The sequence below is a fragment of the Myotis myotis genome, unplaced genomic scaffold (assembly GCF_014108235.1).
Source record: "Myotis myotis isolate mMyoMyo1 unplaced genomic scaffold, mMyoMyo1.p scaffold_m19_p_20, whole genome shotgun sequence".
NCBI lineage: Eukaryota > Metazoa > Chordata > Mammalia > Chiroptera > Vespertilionidae > Myotis > Myotis myotis.
The window spans coordinates 16,901,014-16,918,838 of NW_023416325.1; the positions used below are offsets into that span (position 1 = coordinate 16,901,014).

General features: G+C 54.1%; 1 protein-coding gene across 1 annotated transcript in view; it reads left to right on the top strand.

Annotated features, from left to right (window-relative positions):
* Window positions 1-9,385, top strand: part of OAS3 (2'-5'-oligoadenylate synthetase 3) — a 46,645-nt gene extending 37,260 nt beyond the window's left edge. The window contains 6 exon segments of the mRNA XM_036354410.1: window positions 1,782-2,073; window positions 3,953-4,131; window positions 5,944-6,182; window positions 7,262-7,418; window positions 8,484-8,570; window positions 8,572-9,385. Coding sequence (XP_036210303.1) covers window positions 1,782-2,073; window positions 3,953-4,131; window positions 5,944-6,182; window positions 7,262-7,418; window positions 8,484-8,570; window positions 8,572-8,619 — 1,002 coding nt within the window. The 3' untranslated portion in view covers window positions 8,620-9,385.
* The last annotated feature ends 8,440 nt before the right edge of the window (window positions 9,386-17,825 follow it).

A 17,825-nucleotide genomic window follows, 5' to 3' on the forward strand; every position in this document is an offset into this window, starting at 1 on the left:
GATTCCTCCCATCAGCTGAGCTAGCGATTCAGTGGATTGGATCACGCTTGTCCATGACCTGAAGGCCATGGGTTGACCCTCTTCCCTCTGTCTGCCTGAATGAATTGGGCTGGAACAGGGATTAACTGCAGATCTGTACACAGGGCACACTCCCCTCTCGCCCCTAGCTGCATAGCCAGGCACTCACTACCTGTGGGTAAAAGAATCCTTTTCTCTACAAAAATGGAATGAGCCCGACCGGCGTGGCTCAGTGGTTGAACTGACCTATACGCCAGGAGGTCATGGTTCGGTTCCTGGTCAGGGCACATGCCCGGGGTTTGCAGGATCGATCCCCAGTGAGGGGCATGCAGGACGCAGCCGATCAATGGTTCTCTCTCATCACTGATGTTTCTCTCTCTCTCTCCCTCCCACTTAATCTCTTTTAAAACACACACACACACACACCACACACATACATGCACAAACACATACACACACACCACACACACATACACACCACACACACACACACACACATACACACCACACACACCACACACACATACCTACCACACACACATACACACCACACACACATACACACCACACACATACACACCACACACACACACATACACACCACATACACACCACACACACACACATACACACCACACACACACACATACACACCACACACACATACACACCACACACATACACACCACACACACACACATACACACCACATACACACCACACACACACACATACACACCACACACACACACATACACACCACACACACCACACACACATACCTACCACACACACATACCTACCACACACACATACACACCACACACACATACACACCACACACATACACACCACACACACACACATACACACCACATACACACCACACACACACACATACACACCACACACACACACATACACACCACACACACACACACACACACACCACACACACCACACACACCACACACACATACCTACCACACACACATACACACCACACACACATACACATCACACATACACCCCACACACATACACACCACACACACACACATACACACCACACACACACACATACACACCACACACACACACACACACACACACACACACACACACACAGTGGCCCTCAGAGAAGCCCATCGGGCAAGGAGCTGTGCCCCAGACCCAGCTCCTCAACACAGAATGCCCTGGCAGCTCCCCTGGGGCTGTCAAACCAGGGCCAGTGAGCTAAGGCTAGTGTTTACATTTTCACACACTTGCTGAGAAAGGAAAGGGGGGTGGGGTGGGGGAGAGGCAGGAAGGGGGAAGTGGAGAAACCCTTTACCAAAAGTTGGCCAAGCCCGGTATCTACATTATGAATATTCACCCAACGATGTGGGGATGGCAGGAGAAAACAATGTTTCGGGGACAGATGAGAAGTGCCAGCATAATGACTGCGCCCGTTGGATTCCTTCCAGGCCACGAGAATGGAAAGGGAAGCGGGCTTCAGGCTAGGAGACAAGCTCAGGAGGTTGACTTGAGACCTGGGGGTCATTTATCACCAACCCGGGAGTGTACATACGCACCTCCAAGGGTGTGAGAATCGCCGCCTTCGGAACCCCATTGTTCTATTCGTGTGAAAAAGCAAACAGTCTGCTGGGGGCTCAGCCCTCACTGGGCCCCAACTTGGAATCTCCTTACTCAGTCCCACCCGTGGGAGCCCATGGGGGTGAGGGGCTCTCGCTGTCTCCCATCCTGCCTGTCCTCCTCACTAGGCAGGGTCGTCCGGCAAAGGCACCGCCCTCAGGACCGGCTCTGACGCCGACCTCGTCGTGTTCGTGGACTCGCTGACAAGCTTCCCCTCCCAGAAAACCGAGCGCTACAACGTCATCAAGGAAATCAAACACCAGCTGGAAGCCCACCAGCAGCAAGTGACCGATCAGGACGTGGAGGTGACGTTTGAGATTTCCAAATGGGAGGCTCCCAGGGTGCTGAGCTTCTCTCTGAAATCCAAACATCTCAACGGGAGCGTTGACTTCGATGTGCTGCCGGCATTTAATGCGCTGGGTGAGGCCCCCCACACCTTCGCTCCTGGGGGAGGAAGGGTCTGGAATGATGGTGGGAGCGGGTAGAGAGAAAGCCGCGAGGCTCAGGAATGGGTCAGGAATGGGTCATGGGGCCAGGGCCCCCACAGGTGGCATTCGTAATGGCAGCAACACCCTGGATAAGTAGCCTCCCCACCCCCCACCCCCAATCCATGGTTTTCCTTTTCCTGGTTTCAGTTCCCCGTGATCAACCACGGTTGGAAAATATGAAGTGGAAAATGCCAGAAGTAAGCAACTCATCGGTTTTAAATCGCATGCCATTCTGAGTAGCGTGAGGAAATGGCGCTCCGTGCGGCCTAGGATGTGACTCCTCCCTTTGTCCCGCGTGTCGCGCTGTGCATGCTCCCCGCACGGTAGGCCCATAGTGGCCGTAGATGATCAGACCACCTGCCGTATCACCGGGCTGTGTCCCAGGCACCCTTACTCACCGCACAATGTCCCCAGAGCCCAGGAGTAGTGTTGCTGGTAATTCAGACATGCCAGAGAGAAGCATGAAGTGCTTCCTTCACATGAAGAGTTCTGTATGTACAGGGCCTCTCAGAGCGTGTCCCCTGGAGATAAGGGAGAACTCAGTGCACCTTATACCTGTATACATTTTCTTATTTTTCTTTGTTTTATGTGTGTGTGTGTGTGTGTGTGTGTGTGTGTGTGTGTGTAATTTGATTTCAGAGAGGAAGGGAGAGGGAGAGAGAGATTGAAACATCAATGGAAAAATATCCTAGGGAGAGGATTAACAACAACAACAACGAAAGTCCCTTACAAATTCAATTCATGGGTGACAGAAACATAACACGGCAATAAAGAAACCAGGGAGCCCTGGCCAGCATGGCTCAGTGGTTAGAGCGTCGATCTGCGTACCAAAGAGTCATAGGTTCGTTCCCAGTCAAGGGCGCATATCTGGGTTGTGGGTTCGCTCCTTGCCCCCCCATTGGGGCACGTGCAGAAGGCAACCAGTTGATGTGGCTCTTTCACACCAATGATATTCTCTCTCTGCCTCTCCCCTTCCCTCCCACTCCTCTAAAATCAATGGAAAAGTATCCTGGGGAGAGGATTAACCAAAATAATAATATATACTAATAATAGAGGAATATGCAAATTGTCTGGGACTCCATCACAGTAAAGACCAAACAGCAGGCTGCGTGGGGCGACCAGGCTGGCAGGCGGCTTAGTGAGGGACAACCAAACGACTGAACAGCAGGCTACGACCAGGCCAGCAGGGGGGTTAGTGAGGGACGATCAAATGACTGAACAGCAGGCTGTGTGGGGCGACCAGGCCAGCAGTGGGGGCAGTTTGGGATGACCTGGCTGGTGGAGGGACAATTGGGAGCGACCAGGCCGGCAGGGGGGGCAGTTACGGGTGACCTGGCCAGCAGGGAGGCAGTTGGGGACGACCAGGCCGGCAGGGGGGAGGGGCAGTTGGGGATGACCAGGCCATCAGGGGGACAGTTAGGGACCATCAGGCAGGCAGGCAGGCAGATGAGCAGTTAGGAGCCAGCAGTCTCGGATCGGGAATCAGGCCTAAACCAGCAGTCAGACATCCCCTGAGGGGTCCCAGATTGGAGAGGGTGCAGGCTGGGCTGAGGGTAACCCACCCCCCCCCCACACATGAATTTTGTGCACCGGGCCTCTAGTAATAATAATAATAATACCACTAATAAAGATACAGACCATATCATTGGTAATATCATTACTCTAGAGATGATCCCAATACCTTACACGTACACTAATAGAATTCAAACTAGTTTCCCAGAACTGAATTATAGTTGTCAGACATGTTTTGAAATGGTTACTTCCTGTGTCTGTAGATTGAGGCATCCTGTCATTCTCTCTCCTCCACATAGAGAAGCTGGGACCTCTCTGGAAAGTCTACACCAAGCTCATTGCTCAGTACGAACAGCACTCGGACACCCCGGGGGGCGAGTTTTCTGCCTGCTTCACAGAGCTGCAGCGAGACTTCGTCAGCTCCCGGCCCACCAAGCTGAAGAATTTACTTCGCCTGGTGAAACACTGGTACAAGCAGGTCTGCATGGGACGGTGACACTGGCACCTACCGAGTCTCCGCGCCCACACTCTCCAGGCTGGGGCCCAGCCACCTTCACGCTGGGACCTTTGTGGGGGACCCCTTCACTAGCCCCATGGAGGGGGGTTGGGTGTAGATCACCTCCTGCCAGCAAAGCTGCTACCTGGGGTTCCCTTGGCCCTTGTGCTGCCCCCCAGAGCATTCTGCAGGAATGCCAGTGACCCTGCCCGCCGGGCAGATGCCATTGGGCTCTGCATGCCTCCGAGGTGCCAGCCCAGCCTTCCTGCTGCTCCAGCCCCTACCTAACAGACACGGACGCCGTCTCCTGGAGGCAGGTGGGAGCTACAGGTGGTCCCAGGGGCTGCGTTTTCTATAGTATTGGTTAGCCCGCCTTCACTTTTTTTAAAAATATATTTTTTATTGATTTCAGAGAGGAGGGGAGAGGGAGAGAGAGATAGAAACATCAATGATGAGAGAGAATCATTGATAGGCTGCCTCCTGCACGCCCCTTACTGGGGATGGAGCCCGCAACCCAGGCATGAGCCCTTGACTGGAATGGAACCTGGGACCCTTCAGTCCACAGGCTGGCGCTCTATCCTGAGCCACACCGGCCAGGGCCCGCCTTCACTTTTATCACGTCTTGCAGACAGGGTCGTTTCTGAGTATTTTCTCGACAGCAGGCGCCCAGCATGATAACTGTTCTTGCTAAACTGTCTCCTTTCTGTGTCAGGCTCCCCGAAACCTGAGCTGAAGCCTGAGCTCTGTGGCTCCCAGCCCAGAACATTAGAGAGATCCCTCCACACCCCGCCAGCCACAGGGTGCTCCCAGGGCTGAGGCTACAGGCTGACCTGGAGCAGGTCACTCCACTTCCCGAAGCCTCGTGGCTTTATCTAAACCCGCAATCACCACGCCTGCTTTTGGGGTGGCTGGGAAGGTTAAGAATGGCGTCAGCAAAATGCCCGGCCCCATCATTAGCACACGGTGGCCACAATATAAGCCTAGGAAGTCATGGATGGTCAAATCACAACAGAGCAGCCTCCGTGTGCTGCCCAGGAGAGGCTAAGTGAATGCCTGCAGACCTGCCCTGCTCACACCTCCCCTGGCCACTCCCATCCACACAGCCTGCTCACACCTCCCAGGCCACTCCCACCACACAGCCTGCTCACACCTCCCCAGGCCACTCCCACCCACACAGCCTTCTCACACCTCCCCAGGCCACTCCCACCCACACAGCCTGCTCACACCTCTCCAGGCCACTCCCACCACACAGCCTGCTCACACCTCCCCAGGCCACTCCCACCACACAGCCTGCTCACACCTCCCAGGCCACTCCCACCCACACAGCCTGCTCACACCTCCCCAGGCCACTCCCACCACACAGCCTGCTCACACCTCCCCAGGCCACTCCCACCACACAGCCTGCTCACACCTCTCCAGGCCACTCCCACCACACAGCCTGCTCACACCTCTCCAGGCCACTCCCACACACACAGCCTGCTCACACCTCCCAGGCCACTCCCACCCACACAGCCTGCTCACACCTCCCCAGGCCCCTCCCACACACACAGCCTGCTCACACCTCCCAGGCCACTCCCACCACACAGCCTGCTCACACCTCCCAGGCCACTCCCACACACACAGCCTGCTCACACCTCCCCAGGCCACTCCCACACACACAGCCTGCTCACACCTCCCCAGGCCACTCCTACCCACATGGCCTCCCAGGACTCCGCTGCCCCCCGTGGCTCCTTAATGTACCGTGCGCCTCCCTGCCTCGGCCAGTATCATCTGACGATCTCCCTCTTCCCTCAGTGTGAAAGGAGACTGAAGAAAAAGGGGTCGCTGCCCCCCAAGTACGCCTTGGAGCTGCTCACCATCTACGCCTGGGAGCAGGGCAGTGGGGCCACAAGTTTTGACACCACCCAAGGCTTCCGGACGGTCCTGGAGCTGGTCACCCGCTATCAGCAGCTCTGTGTCTTCTGGACGGTCAACTACAACTTTGAGAATGAGACTGTGAGGAACTTCCTGCTGAAGCAGCTCCAGAGACCCAGGTGCCCCTCCCCTCCCCTGCCCTCCCTCTCCTTAACCTGATTCCCTCCACCCCTACCTCCGCGAACTGGCTTCTCTTCCTGTGGGGGCCTGATTCATCCTCCTCCTGTGAAACTGCGGGAGGGGGTGCCAACCAACAGAGCCTCCTGCGGAGATACAGCCCCCGGGAGGCGGGAGGAAATGTCACCCAGAAGGAACAGAGGAGGCCCCAGGCTCCAGGCCCCTGTGTGGCATCCATCTTTCTCGGTCACAAGGAGAAGTGGAATTCGTTACCGCCTACGAGGCGGGGCAAGTGTGGTCCTGAGAACTAAGTGTCATTCATAGGCTGATGGATCCTACAGGCTTGTTACGGCCAGGTTTCACCTCCCCTTCCAGCACCGCATCCCACCAAACCTTCATCCTTCAAGGATAAGAAGGCATCTCCGTTCAGCTGCTCAGAGTCACCAGCCAGGGACAAAAACAGCGGAAGCAAGAGAAAAGGAAATGGGCGAAAAGGAAGGAGCATGGACAGAGTCTAGAGAAGAAGAAAGAGAGAACAGGAAACCCTGGGTTGCCTACCATGGGAGTGGCCGACTTAGTAACATTCCATTGGGTTATGATTATGCGTCATCAGTCAGTTGGCCTGGTTTGGAGAAGATGCCCTCACGTCTATAATAATTAGTAGCTTTCAAAACATTTTTTTAAATATATTTTATTGATTTTTGACAGAGAGGAAGGGAGAGGGATAGAGAGTTAGAAACATCGATGAGAGAGAAACATCGATCAGCTGCCTCCTGCACACCTCCTACTGGGGATGTGCCCGCAACCAAGGTACGTGCCCTTGACTGGAATCGAACCTGGGACCTTTCAGTCCACAGGCCGACGCTCTATCCACTGAGCCAAACCGGCTAGGGCTCAAAACATTTTTCGACAATTATTATTTAATTCCAGAAGGTTACTTTGCACAGTATTAGTACACTGAATTCTTGATGTCCAAGTAGTAAGGACACATTGTTTTATTGCCAAGAGGAGGATGGGCCCCCAACCCTGAGACCACTAACTCTAAGAAGCAGGCCCCTAACGCCTCCAACCCCTCGTACAGGCCGGTCATCTTGGATCCGGCCGATCCCACCGGCGACGTGGGCGGAGGGAACCGCTGGTGCTGGCATCATCTGGCGAACGAAGCTGCCGAATGGCTGTCCTCCTCCCTCTGCTTCAAGGACGGAACTGGAGGTCCCGTCCCGTCGTGGAAAGTGCCGGTAAGAATACCCTCCAGGCAGCGTGGTCTGGGGATGGCTCCGTGACAGGCTTCGATCACAGAGCTTCTCCTGCTGTCGCCACTTGGACTTTATTCAACCACAAGTGACAGCTCACCCACGTCAGGGGCTTGGGCGTTGTTTGTTCATTTGTTTGTTTGTGATTCTTTCCATTATAAGAAATCCCAAGGCAGGCCCCCAGGACGCCCCTAACAGCTCCACTGTGCTTCCCCGTGAGCAGTTTCCCCGCTGTGGCACCATCTGCATTCCGTCTGGATCGTTCTTTGTGGTGGGGGCTGTCCTGGGCCGTGTCGGATGCTGAGCGGCATCCCTGGTCCCTACCCCCTCGATGTGACGATGTCTCCGGAAAGGGCCTCCGGACCTCCAGGTGGCAGGTTCGCGGTCCAGGCAGGAAGGACAGGAGGGGAAAGATACCTGCTCAAGGGCATCTTCTCAGAAGCCTCATCCAGCAAGTTCTCTTCATGTCAGTGCCCAGACCGTCCTGTGGCATCTGCTACTTAAAAGGGGGGGCGGGGTGCGCCACGGATGGGATTGGGTCAGCACCAAGCGTCTGCCACACCTGCTCCTAGTGCTCCTCTTACCAGGACACCTGCCACCTGTACACTTGGTTCTCCCGCCAGGACCTTGCTCAAGGTCCCGTCAAAGCAGGGTTTCTCAACCTCGGCACTAGTGACATCCTGGGCCAGATAGCCAGGTAATTCTTCACCGCAGGGCTGTCGTGTGCATTATGGGATGTTGAGCAGCATCCCATCTCCACCCACTGATACCACCCAGTTGTGACCATTAAAAATATCTCAAGACATTGCCTCATGTCCCATGGGGGCCAAATCGCCTGCTATGAAAGAACAACCCTCTCCACTCCACTCCAGGGTCAACTGTAGTTGTCAAGATCTGTGCTATCAACAAGCACCCCAAAATTATCCCTGGTAATATTTTACCCTCTCAGATATACTTCCTTCTTTTTTTTTTTTTTGTGACCCTTTTAACCAAGGGGTTTGAATGCTCAGAATCCATATGATTCTCACATGTCTGCTTCTTTCTTTCTAGACGGTGCAGACACCGGGAAGCTGTGGGGCTGGTGTCGGTCCTGTCATCAACGAGATGTTCTCGTCCAGAAGGCGCGGAATCCTAGACTGAAAATGCTCGGAGAAACTTCTCGAGGTCACCTGACAAGTGCCTTTGAAGGATCAGTTCACTGTGTAAACGCGTATCCCAGATCCCTTCTCCCCACCCCCCACCCCCAAACTCCTTCCCTGGTTTCTTGGACGCCTCTTCAAATCAAGACTGCCAGGTCCTTCCCAGAAAGTCTCGTACGCTCTCGCCTTGCTGGGCCCTCACTCCGTGAGTGGCCTGCTTTATTAAAAATGTTTGCTCTCATCCGTATTTTTCCCATTAGCTCCTCCCTTTTCCTTCCAGTTTCAGAAGCGGATCCTCTCCATCTTCTGAGCGTGAAGCTCTTGCCCTGCCCCTTGGTTCCCATAAGCCAGTGACCTTGCTTTCATAATCTCCCACCTCACCCTCCTCCCTCTGGGCGCAAACCCTACCTGTGCCTGCTGATGGAAGGTCTCCTAAGCCAGTAGTAAGTCAGCCTCTTTAAGATCTCAAACTCTCCTAAGCCTTGGATTACAACTGTTGAGATATATTTATCTCCTGTTTCCTCCTTCCGAGCCTACCCTAGTCCCCCACCCATGAGTATCTTCTTGCCAAATCTAAAGGCTTTATCCTCTGGCTTTTCCTTCAAAGGTACTTGAAGATCTAAGTGTTTTAACCTCACATGTATCCTCTGAAAGTCTTATTACTGTCATGTATGCCAACTGCCATGTAGTAAACGAAAATGTCTGGCCGTTGCTCAGTGGTTAGAGCGTAGGCCCTCAGATCAAAGGGTCGTGAGTTCGGTTCCCAGTCAAGGGCACATACCTTTGTTGAAGGTTCCCCACCCCTGGGGCACGTGTGGGAGGCAACCAATCGACGTGTCTCACTTCAATGTTTCTCTCTCTCCCCCTCCTCCCTCCCTCCCACTCTTTCTAGAAATCAGTGGGAAGAAGGTCCTCGGGTGAGGATTAAAAACAAACAAAAAAGGATATGTCTGGTCTTTACCCCCAGTTCCTAGCACAGAGTTTCAAAACCCTTGCAGTTTCCCATAGGAGCGTCTTGTATTCATGAGCCCCTGCCAGCCAGCCAGGAGTTTATGCTCATGAGGTCTGGCCTCTTACCTTTCAAGGGAGGTGTTGGCCATGACAGAAAGAGGAAGCCAGAAATTAGAGGATTGAACTCCCAAGAGGAGAGAGGGTTGGAGACTGAGCTCAAGCCTGTGGCCAAGGATTGAATCAATCCTGCCTCCCTAATGAAACCCAATAAAAACTCTGGACGGCCAGGCTTGCGCAGCTTCCTGGTCGGTAAATGCATTGATGTCTTGACAAGATGGCACATCCTGACTCCACGGGACAGAAGCTCCTTTGCCCAAGACCCTTCCAGACCTCACCCCCGATGTTCCTCTTCACCTGGCTATTCCTCTGTGCCCTTGACAATAAAACGGTGACTGCAGGTAGAGTGCTTTCCTGAGTTCTACGGGTCATTCTGGTGAATTACTGAACTTGAATTTGGAGTCAAGTTAGACAGAAGTGCAAGTGGTCTGGGGACCCCCCTTGTGACTGGCATCTGAAGTGAAGTGGGAGCCATCTTCTTGGGACCTTGCCCTTGAACTGTGGGGTCTGCACTAACTCCGGGGAGGGTCAGGATTGAACTGAATTGAATTGTAGGCACCCAGTTGGTGTCTGAAGGTTGGTTTTAGAACGCACCACTGCTCCCGTCTCGAAGAAAACACAGAATGAAAGAATGGCCACCCTAAGTTGGCATCTACTCAGTCTACAACTAGGTACCATTCCCTTCAAGATGTACAAACGTGCCCTAGACACATAGAGAGGGAGCGATCAGACACCGCCCCCTCCTCCCAGGCGAACATGCACCCAGCGGGACCGTGACACCTACTTAACCTTAAACAAACATGAAGGGCCATTTACAGCCCTGAGCTAAGTGACTTCCCCAGGCACCTCACAGGCAGGCAGGGACCATTCGTCTTCCCCGCCAATGTCTTCTCAGCATTCAGTAGACACTGAAGCTCCTCAAAAGCAAAGACAAGGAAGACCCCACAGTGATCAAGAAACGTGTGGTAGCCGAAACCGGTTTGGCTCAGTGGATAGAGCGTCGGCCTGCGGACTGAAAGGTCCCAGGTTCGATTCCGGTCAAGGGCATGTACCTGGGTTGCGGGCACATCCCCAGTAGGAGATGTGCAGGAGGCAGCTGATCGATGTTTCTCTCTCATCAATGTTTCTAACTATCTCTCTCCCTTCCTCTCTGTAAAAAATCAATAAAATATATTAAAAAAAAAAAAAAGAAAGAAACGAGTGGTCATTGGTCATCATGAGGAGTAACAAGGGCACCAACCCTTTTTTCAAAAAAAAAAAAAAAATGGCAACTAACAGCAATGAAGAGGAACTCTTTAAACCCAGCCTTTCTTGCACAAATTGTATTTCAGGAGGCAAACACACCCAGCCATGACTGTTAAGGAAAACAATTTGGAACAGGAGACTTGCATTTGCTGTATGTGGAAGGGATGGCACATTAGAAGCCACCATTTTGCAACTCCCATTGAAACAAATGATCCGGGCAGAGATTACCAACGGATGAATCCATTTGATGGCGTGCAGCTGGGGGCAGACTGTCCCCTCCCAGAGCCACGGTTTCATCACAGCAGCCAGAGAAGGACCGCCAGACACGGTGGCCCTGCTGGTGCGAGGCACACAGCACCATTCATGAAGTGTTTTTGCCAAACAACAACCAAGAAAAGGCTAGTAATAAACAAAAGGAGCCCTGACCGGTTTGGCTCAGTGGATAGAGCGTCAGCCTGCGGACTGAAGGGTCCCAGGTTCGATTCCGGTGAAGGGCATGTACCTTGGTTGCGGGCACATCCCCAGTAGGGGGTTTGCAGGAGGCAGCTGATCGATGTTTCTCTCTCATCGATGTTTCTAACTCTCTATCCCTCTCCCTTCCTCTCTGTAAAAAATCAATAAACTATATTTTTTAAAAAATAAGCAAAAGGAATTGAGTTAGAAAGTTGAACGTTCCAGAGAAAACGTGTAGCCCAGACAGACTTCAGAAGAGAATGGCAAAGGAAGGAGGCCAGAGGTGGAAGGGCGCGCCCTCTCTCAGCCTCAGAGGGCGACGAACCTGGAGAGTGGGTTCAAGGTCAAGATTCCGGCCCATAGTCCACTCCCGTTACCCTGGCAGTGAGGGCCCCACTGACATCAGAGAAAGTCAGGGATGACCAGAAGCAGGGCCACACGTGGCGAGTGGCCAATGGCCCAGGAGGAGCTTGGGAAGAGTTCGATGGGCAGACCACGAAGGAGACCACGGGTGGGGAGAGTTCGTGGGTACAAGGACTTTCTGGAGCCCGTAGGCTGGGAGCCATAGCTGCTCTGTCATGAGGCTCCTCTGACTGAGTTGGGTCCCGTCTGAGCAGACAAAATGTTGTCACTCTTCAGTTCTATTTATTTTTTTTCTTTTAAAATATATTTTTATTGATTTCAGAGAGGAGGGAGAGAGAAAGAGAGAGAGAAACATCAATGATGAGAGAGAATCATGGATTGGCTGCCTCCTGCACGCCCCACACTGGGGATCGAGCCTGTAACCATGGCATGTGCCCTGACCGGGACTCGAACCATGACCTCCTGGTTCATAGGTCGACGCTCAACCACTGAGCCACGCCGGCCGGGCTCTCCAGCTCCATTTCTTGGCATCAGTGCCTGGGATGAGCCGGGGAAGTGAAAAGCTCTCCCGGTGTGAGCTGGCCCCTCAGAGGGGACCTGGCGGGAGGAAGTCGGCAGAAGCCGGATGTGGGGATCCTAGTGGCCCGACCCAACCGAGGGGCCCAACGGGGCCCTGCTTGCTCCCCTTGGGTGCAGCTCCTCAGACAGGAGCCGAATCCAGGCCCTTGTCCCTTCGCTGCGGGGCGGGCTGGGGGTTGCCAGGGTAACATCTCTGGTTCTGAGGGAGGCATCAGTTGATGGAGCGGGAAGGCATCACCAGGAGAAGGGGAAAGGCTCCGTTTTGGGGGGGCCCGAGGGATTTCCGAGAGACGCTTCCCCAAGGCCTGGCCATGATGATGTCCGGAATAATGGGAGAATGAGAGCCACGCAGATGGCTGACAGGGGAAGAGAAAATGCCACGAAGCCCACAGGAGGCCAGGGAAGCAGGTAGGGTGTGTTGGGCACCATGATAGCCCCCCACCCCCCAAGGATGTCCACGTCCTAACCCCGAACCTGCGACTGTTACCTGACGTGGCAAAGTTAAGGATCTTGGGATGGGGTGTTCTGGGTTACTCAGGTGAGCCCAATCGCTCTCCCAGCCCTAAAGCAGAGAGCCTGCCCCACCTGGTGTGAGAGTTCCAGCGGGAGAAGAGGCAGGAGCTGGCGTTGCTCAAAGAGGCAGAGCCATGAGCCAGGGTCTGTGGGCAAAGAATGACCACCAGCTGGCAGCAGCCATGACACACGGACCTCGGGCCCACAGTTACATGGAAACGGACTCCAACCCGGGCGAGCCTGGAACCCGGGCATCCCCGGAGCTTCCAGTCGGGAACGCAGCCGGCCAGCCCCTTGATCCGGACTTGGGGGACCCAGAGCCGAGAAACCGACAGGCCTGCTGGGCTTCCACCTACGGACTGTGAGGTAATGAGCTCGCCTCGTTGTGAGCCCCTGGATGTGTGGCCTTGTGTTTGGGCAGTTACCAGCCTCCCGGGGGCAGCAGTGAGCGCTGCGGGGCTGGGTCCACTGGGGACTCCAGCCTGTGTCCAGGGAAGGCGAGTCACCTGTGAGAGGGAGGAGGCTGCCCTCCATTCTTCTGACACCCAGACTGGGGAGGGGTGTCCCCACGCTGGCCAATCCCCCAACACTGGTCAGGTGTCCTACAATTCAATTAACCTCCGACACAGTCCGCCTGGACCTCATGTCAGAGGCCGCAGGGTGAGGATTCAGTCCCACAGGACGCCCTCCCCTCGCCCCCCCTGCCGACCAGTCACGAGTCGGGGCTTCCAGGGTTCCTGCCCTCCTCAGGTTCAGTCATTTGTTAGAGTGGCTCACAGGCCTCCAAGAAGCAGCTTGCTTGCTGGATTACCGGTTTCTTATAAAAGCTGTAACGCAGGTGAAGGCTGTCCTCCAGGCTTGCAGGTGGCTGCCTTCCCCCCATGTCTGCATGTGGGGGGTGGGGGGCAGGGGAGGGAGAGGAGAGAGGGTTCTTGCTTTCCTAGATTTCCCCCTTGCTTCCCCATTCCCCCTGTTAAAGGAAAATACTGGATCTCTAACAATTTCATGTCAACCCGCTTGCGTGGGGGAATTCGCACTCAGAGTCAGCATCCCAGCCCTCCCCCACCCCCCGCCCGCCCAGGGTGTGGCTCCCGGACGCCATCCACAGGGAGTTCTGTCTTCCCTGCTCACACCCTCTACCCTCCTCCTTCATTCTCAGTCCTTCTCCGGCATCTCCCTCCTTTCCCCTGCGGGGCCTCTGGGCTACTCCTGCAGCTGCCCGTAGCAGCCCAGCTTTGACTGCCATCGTGTGGCATCAGGATGAAATTCGCCTGAGCAGGAAGCAGGCCAGTCCTAGGACACGGTGGGGCATGCTGGAAGCGTCCCCCCCCCCCCCCAGACCCCCCGTAACGTGGTCCAGGGAGGGGTTCATTCTGAATCGTGATCCCTGCAGTGAGGCATCGTTAAGCAAGCTGTTAGTCCCACGCCGAACCCACGTGCTCACCAGGAGCAGAGGAGGAAAAGCCAGCCGGCGGCCCTCGAACAACTTTGTTTTCTTTTTATAAAGATTTTTATTGATCTTTTTAGAGAAAGAGGGGCTGGGGGAGAGAGAAAGGTCTACTTATTGATGCGCTCATTGGTGGATTCTTGTATGTGCCCTGACCGGGGATCAACCCACAACCTGGGCGTATTAGATGATTCTCTAAGCAACTGGGCTCCGTGCTGGCCACTGGGGCTCGGGGGACCTGAGGGGCAGTCTGCTGGGGTCTCCAGAAATCTCGTGTGGCCACTGCCACACCAGTCTCCCTAACTTTGCCTCGAACACGCTATGAAGTCTGTAGGTGCGATAGTCACGTAGCAAGGATAAGGGCCAAGCTTGAGCCCCAAAAGCCACCGCCCTCAGGACGGCAATTCCCAAGTACAAGCATGGGTCCTCCGTGACATGCTTGGGCAGCTGCTAGAAACAGCACCCACCTACATGCCAACATCTGGTCCCTGGAGGCAGTGTCCCCCAGCTGAGCCGGGTCCCCAACACCCTTCCCCACCCTCACAAACCGTGGAAATCAACCTGTCACTCACCTGTTCACGGAAGCCCGTGTTCGCCGCAGCACTTTTCACAGCAAGCCAGGTGCTCACGGCCAGGTGAATGGCTGAGCAGAATGTGGTGTTTGCATGCAGTGGAATGTTGCTCAGCTTTAAAAAGGAAGGAAATTTTGGCACATGCTACCACGTGGATGAACCTTGAAGACATTATGCAACGTGAAAAAGGCCAGTCACACAAGGACAAATGCTGTTTAATTCCATTTACGTGAAGTATCTAGAGAAGTCACGATCAGAGGGACAGAAGGTGGAAATGGTGGTTGCCAGGGGAAGGGAGGGATGGGGAGTTAGGGTTTAAGGGGTGCAATGTTTTAGTTTTGCAAGATGAGAAAGTTCTGAAGATTGGTTGCACAACAGTGTGAATGTATTTAACACTACTTAACGCACACTTAGACATAGTAACGCTCGGCTGGTGTGGCTCAGTGGTGGAGCGTCGACCTATGAACCAGGAGGTCACGGTTTGATTCCCAGTCAGGGCACATGCCCAGGTTGCGGGCTTGATCCCGTGTGGGGGTGTGCAGGAGGCAGAGGATCAATTATTCTCTCCCATCATTGATGTTTCTATCTCTCACTCTCCCTTCCTCTCTGAAATCAATAGAAATATGTTTTTAAAGAGAAATACTTACAATGGTAAATTTTATGTTTTGTGTTTTTACCACAATAAAAAGTAAATAAAGATGAATTACCTGGAAATCCTCCCAGCATTAGAGCAAAATGGCCCCAAAATGACCACCAGGGGGCGCTGTACAGCCATCCCTATGTCATTTCAATGGCAGTTTCTAGAGGGGAGGAAACACTAGGGTCCCTGAGAAAGTTAGATCTCTCCTCCCTTCCCTTCTCCCTCTCTCCTCCCCTCCCACCCTCTCTCCAAGTTGGACCAGATCTGCTCAGCACTCCAGGGACATCCCTGTCCCACCCCCTCGGAGCCCCGTTTTTCCTCTGGGTCCCTTCCCTCTGTGTTGGAGACACAGCGGTCCTGGCTGTTGTGTGCCCACCCGCCCAGCTGCACTCAGGCCTCCAGATTGCCCGGCACTGGAGAAGAGGGAGAGGTGACCAGACTCACCTGCCCCAGGTTACCCAGAGACGAGGGTACGTCGCACTGGAAATGGGCCACACACCTCCTATCCCAGGGCCAAGAGCGTCAAAGGATTTTCTGGTTCGGCTGCTCATTGTGAGTGTCATAAGCTCGCTGGTCGCCAGTTTCCTCATCTGTGAAATCTGTGATAACACCTGGGAGGATTGAAATTGCTCAATGAAGTCCCCAAGCCCAGCCGGAGTGGCTTAGTAGTTGACCTATGAACCAGGAGGTCATGATCGATTCCCAGTCAGGGCACATGCCTGGGTTGCGGGCTTGATCCCCAGTAGTGGGCGTGCAGGAGGCAGCCGGTCAACGATTCGCTCTCATCGTTGATGTTTCTCTCTCTCTCTCTCCCTTCCTCTCTGAAATCAATAAAAATACTTTTTAAAAATAAATAATAAATATGAGGCCTAGAAAGCACTGGATGAATGGGCTGGTTCCCATCCCACAGCCACATCAGGCTGCCCTGGGTCTCCGCCCACATCAGGCTGGCCTGGGTCTCCGCCCGCCTCCCAGTGGCGTCCCCAGCACAGCCTGCTCTCCACTTTGCATTTTCTCCTAAGAAACCCGCCCCAGGGGCTTCTGGCCACAGGGTCGGCCATTTAACCAGGTCAGACTCAACTAACTTGCAACCCAGTTAAACCATCTCAAGGCAAGTGAACTGCCTCCTGGAACCCGAGGGAAAAACTGAACAGCAAATCGCTGGGAAGAGCAGACTCCGGATATGGGCTCTTTGGGGAACCCTGAACAGCCTCTGTCTCCTCCCCTCTCCCCCCTCCCTAGGCCTGCTTGGTTCAGGACACGCACCCGAACTCCCTCCCTCCAGCCCAGACCTCACTGCCATTCCTAGAGCACGCCACCTCAGGGCCTTTGCACTTGCTGTGCCCTCGGCTTGCGGTTCACTGACTCCCTCCTTCAAGTCTCTCCGCTCAGCTGTCACTCAATGGCCCCTCCCTTGACCGACTGATTGAATATTGCAGCCCCCCATCCCACAGGCTCTAGCCCCCTTGCTTGATCTTTTCCTTTTTATCTTAGTTCAGAACAAAAAAAAGGATGAAACGTAGTCCTTGGTTCATAACCCACTCCCTTCAGCTTTTAATGATTAATTTTAATAATAAACCCCGTGAAACCACCCCCCCAGCCCCCGCAAACGGAAACCAGAATCTTGGTGATAACCTACATCTAACCATGTGGTTCCCCCACCCCAGCACCACGTCACCCCGACACCGTCATCCTCATCTCGGATCCCGTGTTCATACCTTTCAAAGTTTATCATTACACATGCGTGTGTATAATTAGTTGCCTTTAGCTTTATAGACAGGGTGTCCTGTTTATGTAAGGGGCCGTTTCCACTGGCTGTCCTGAGTTCCGTCCGAATCGCGATGGGTGGCACTCGCTCCGTCATTCTGAAGGCCGTGTAGTGTTTCATCGTGGGGATTCATTCGTCTCTTCTCCCACAGCTGGGCCTTGGGTTTGCGTCGCGATTTGGGGCACCGTGAATAGAGCCCCTATAAATATTCTCCCATGTGGCTGTTGCTGGAGATGGGCAGGCATTTCTCCAGGGTCCACACTTTAGGTAGAAGCGCTGGGTCAGGGGCCTGCACACGATCGGCTTTAGGAGATAAAGCCAGACTGTATTCCCACCGGGAGGCGCCAATTTACGTCCCCACCAGCAATGTGTAAGATGCCCATTTCCCCCAGGGCACTCACACTTTATGATATATTATGTATTTTACTTAGGAACTTGTTCGTTTATTCTCTATCCCTCCCTCCCCCCCCCCCCACACACACTCTAAAATATCAGCACCAGGAGGGCAGACATTTTGGACTCTTGTTCACTACGCTATCCCCCACGCCCAGATTGGTGACTGGCACATAGTAGTTGCTCAATAAATATCTCTGGTTGTATAAACA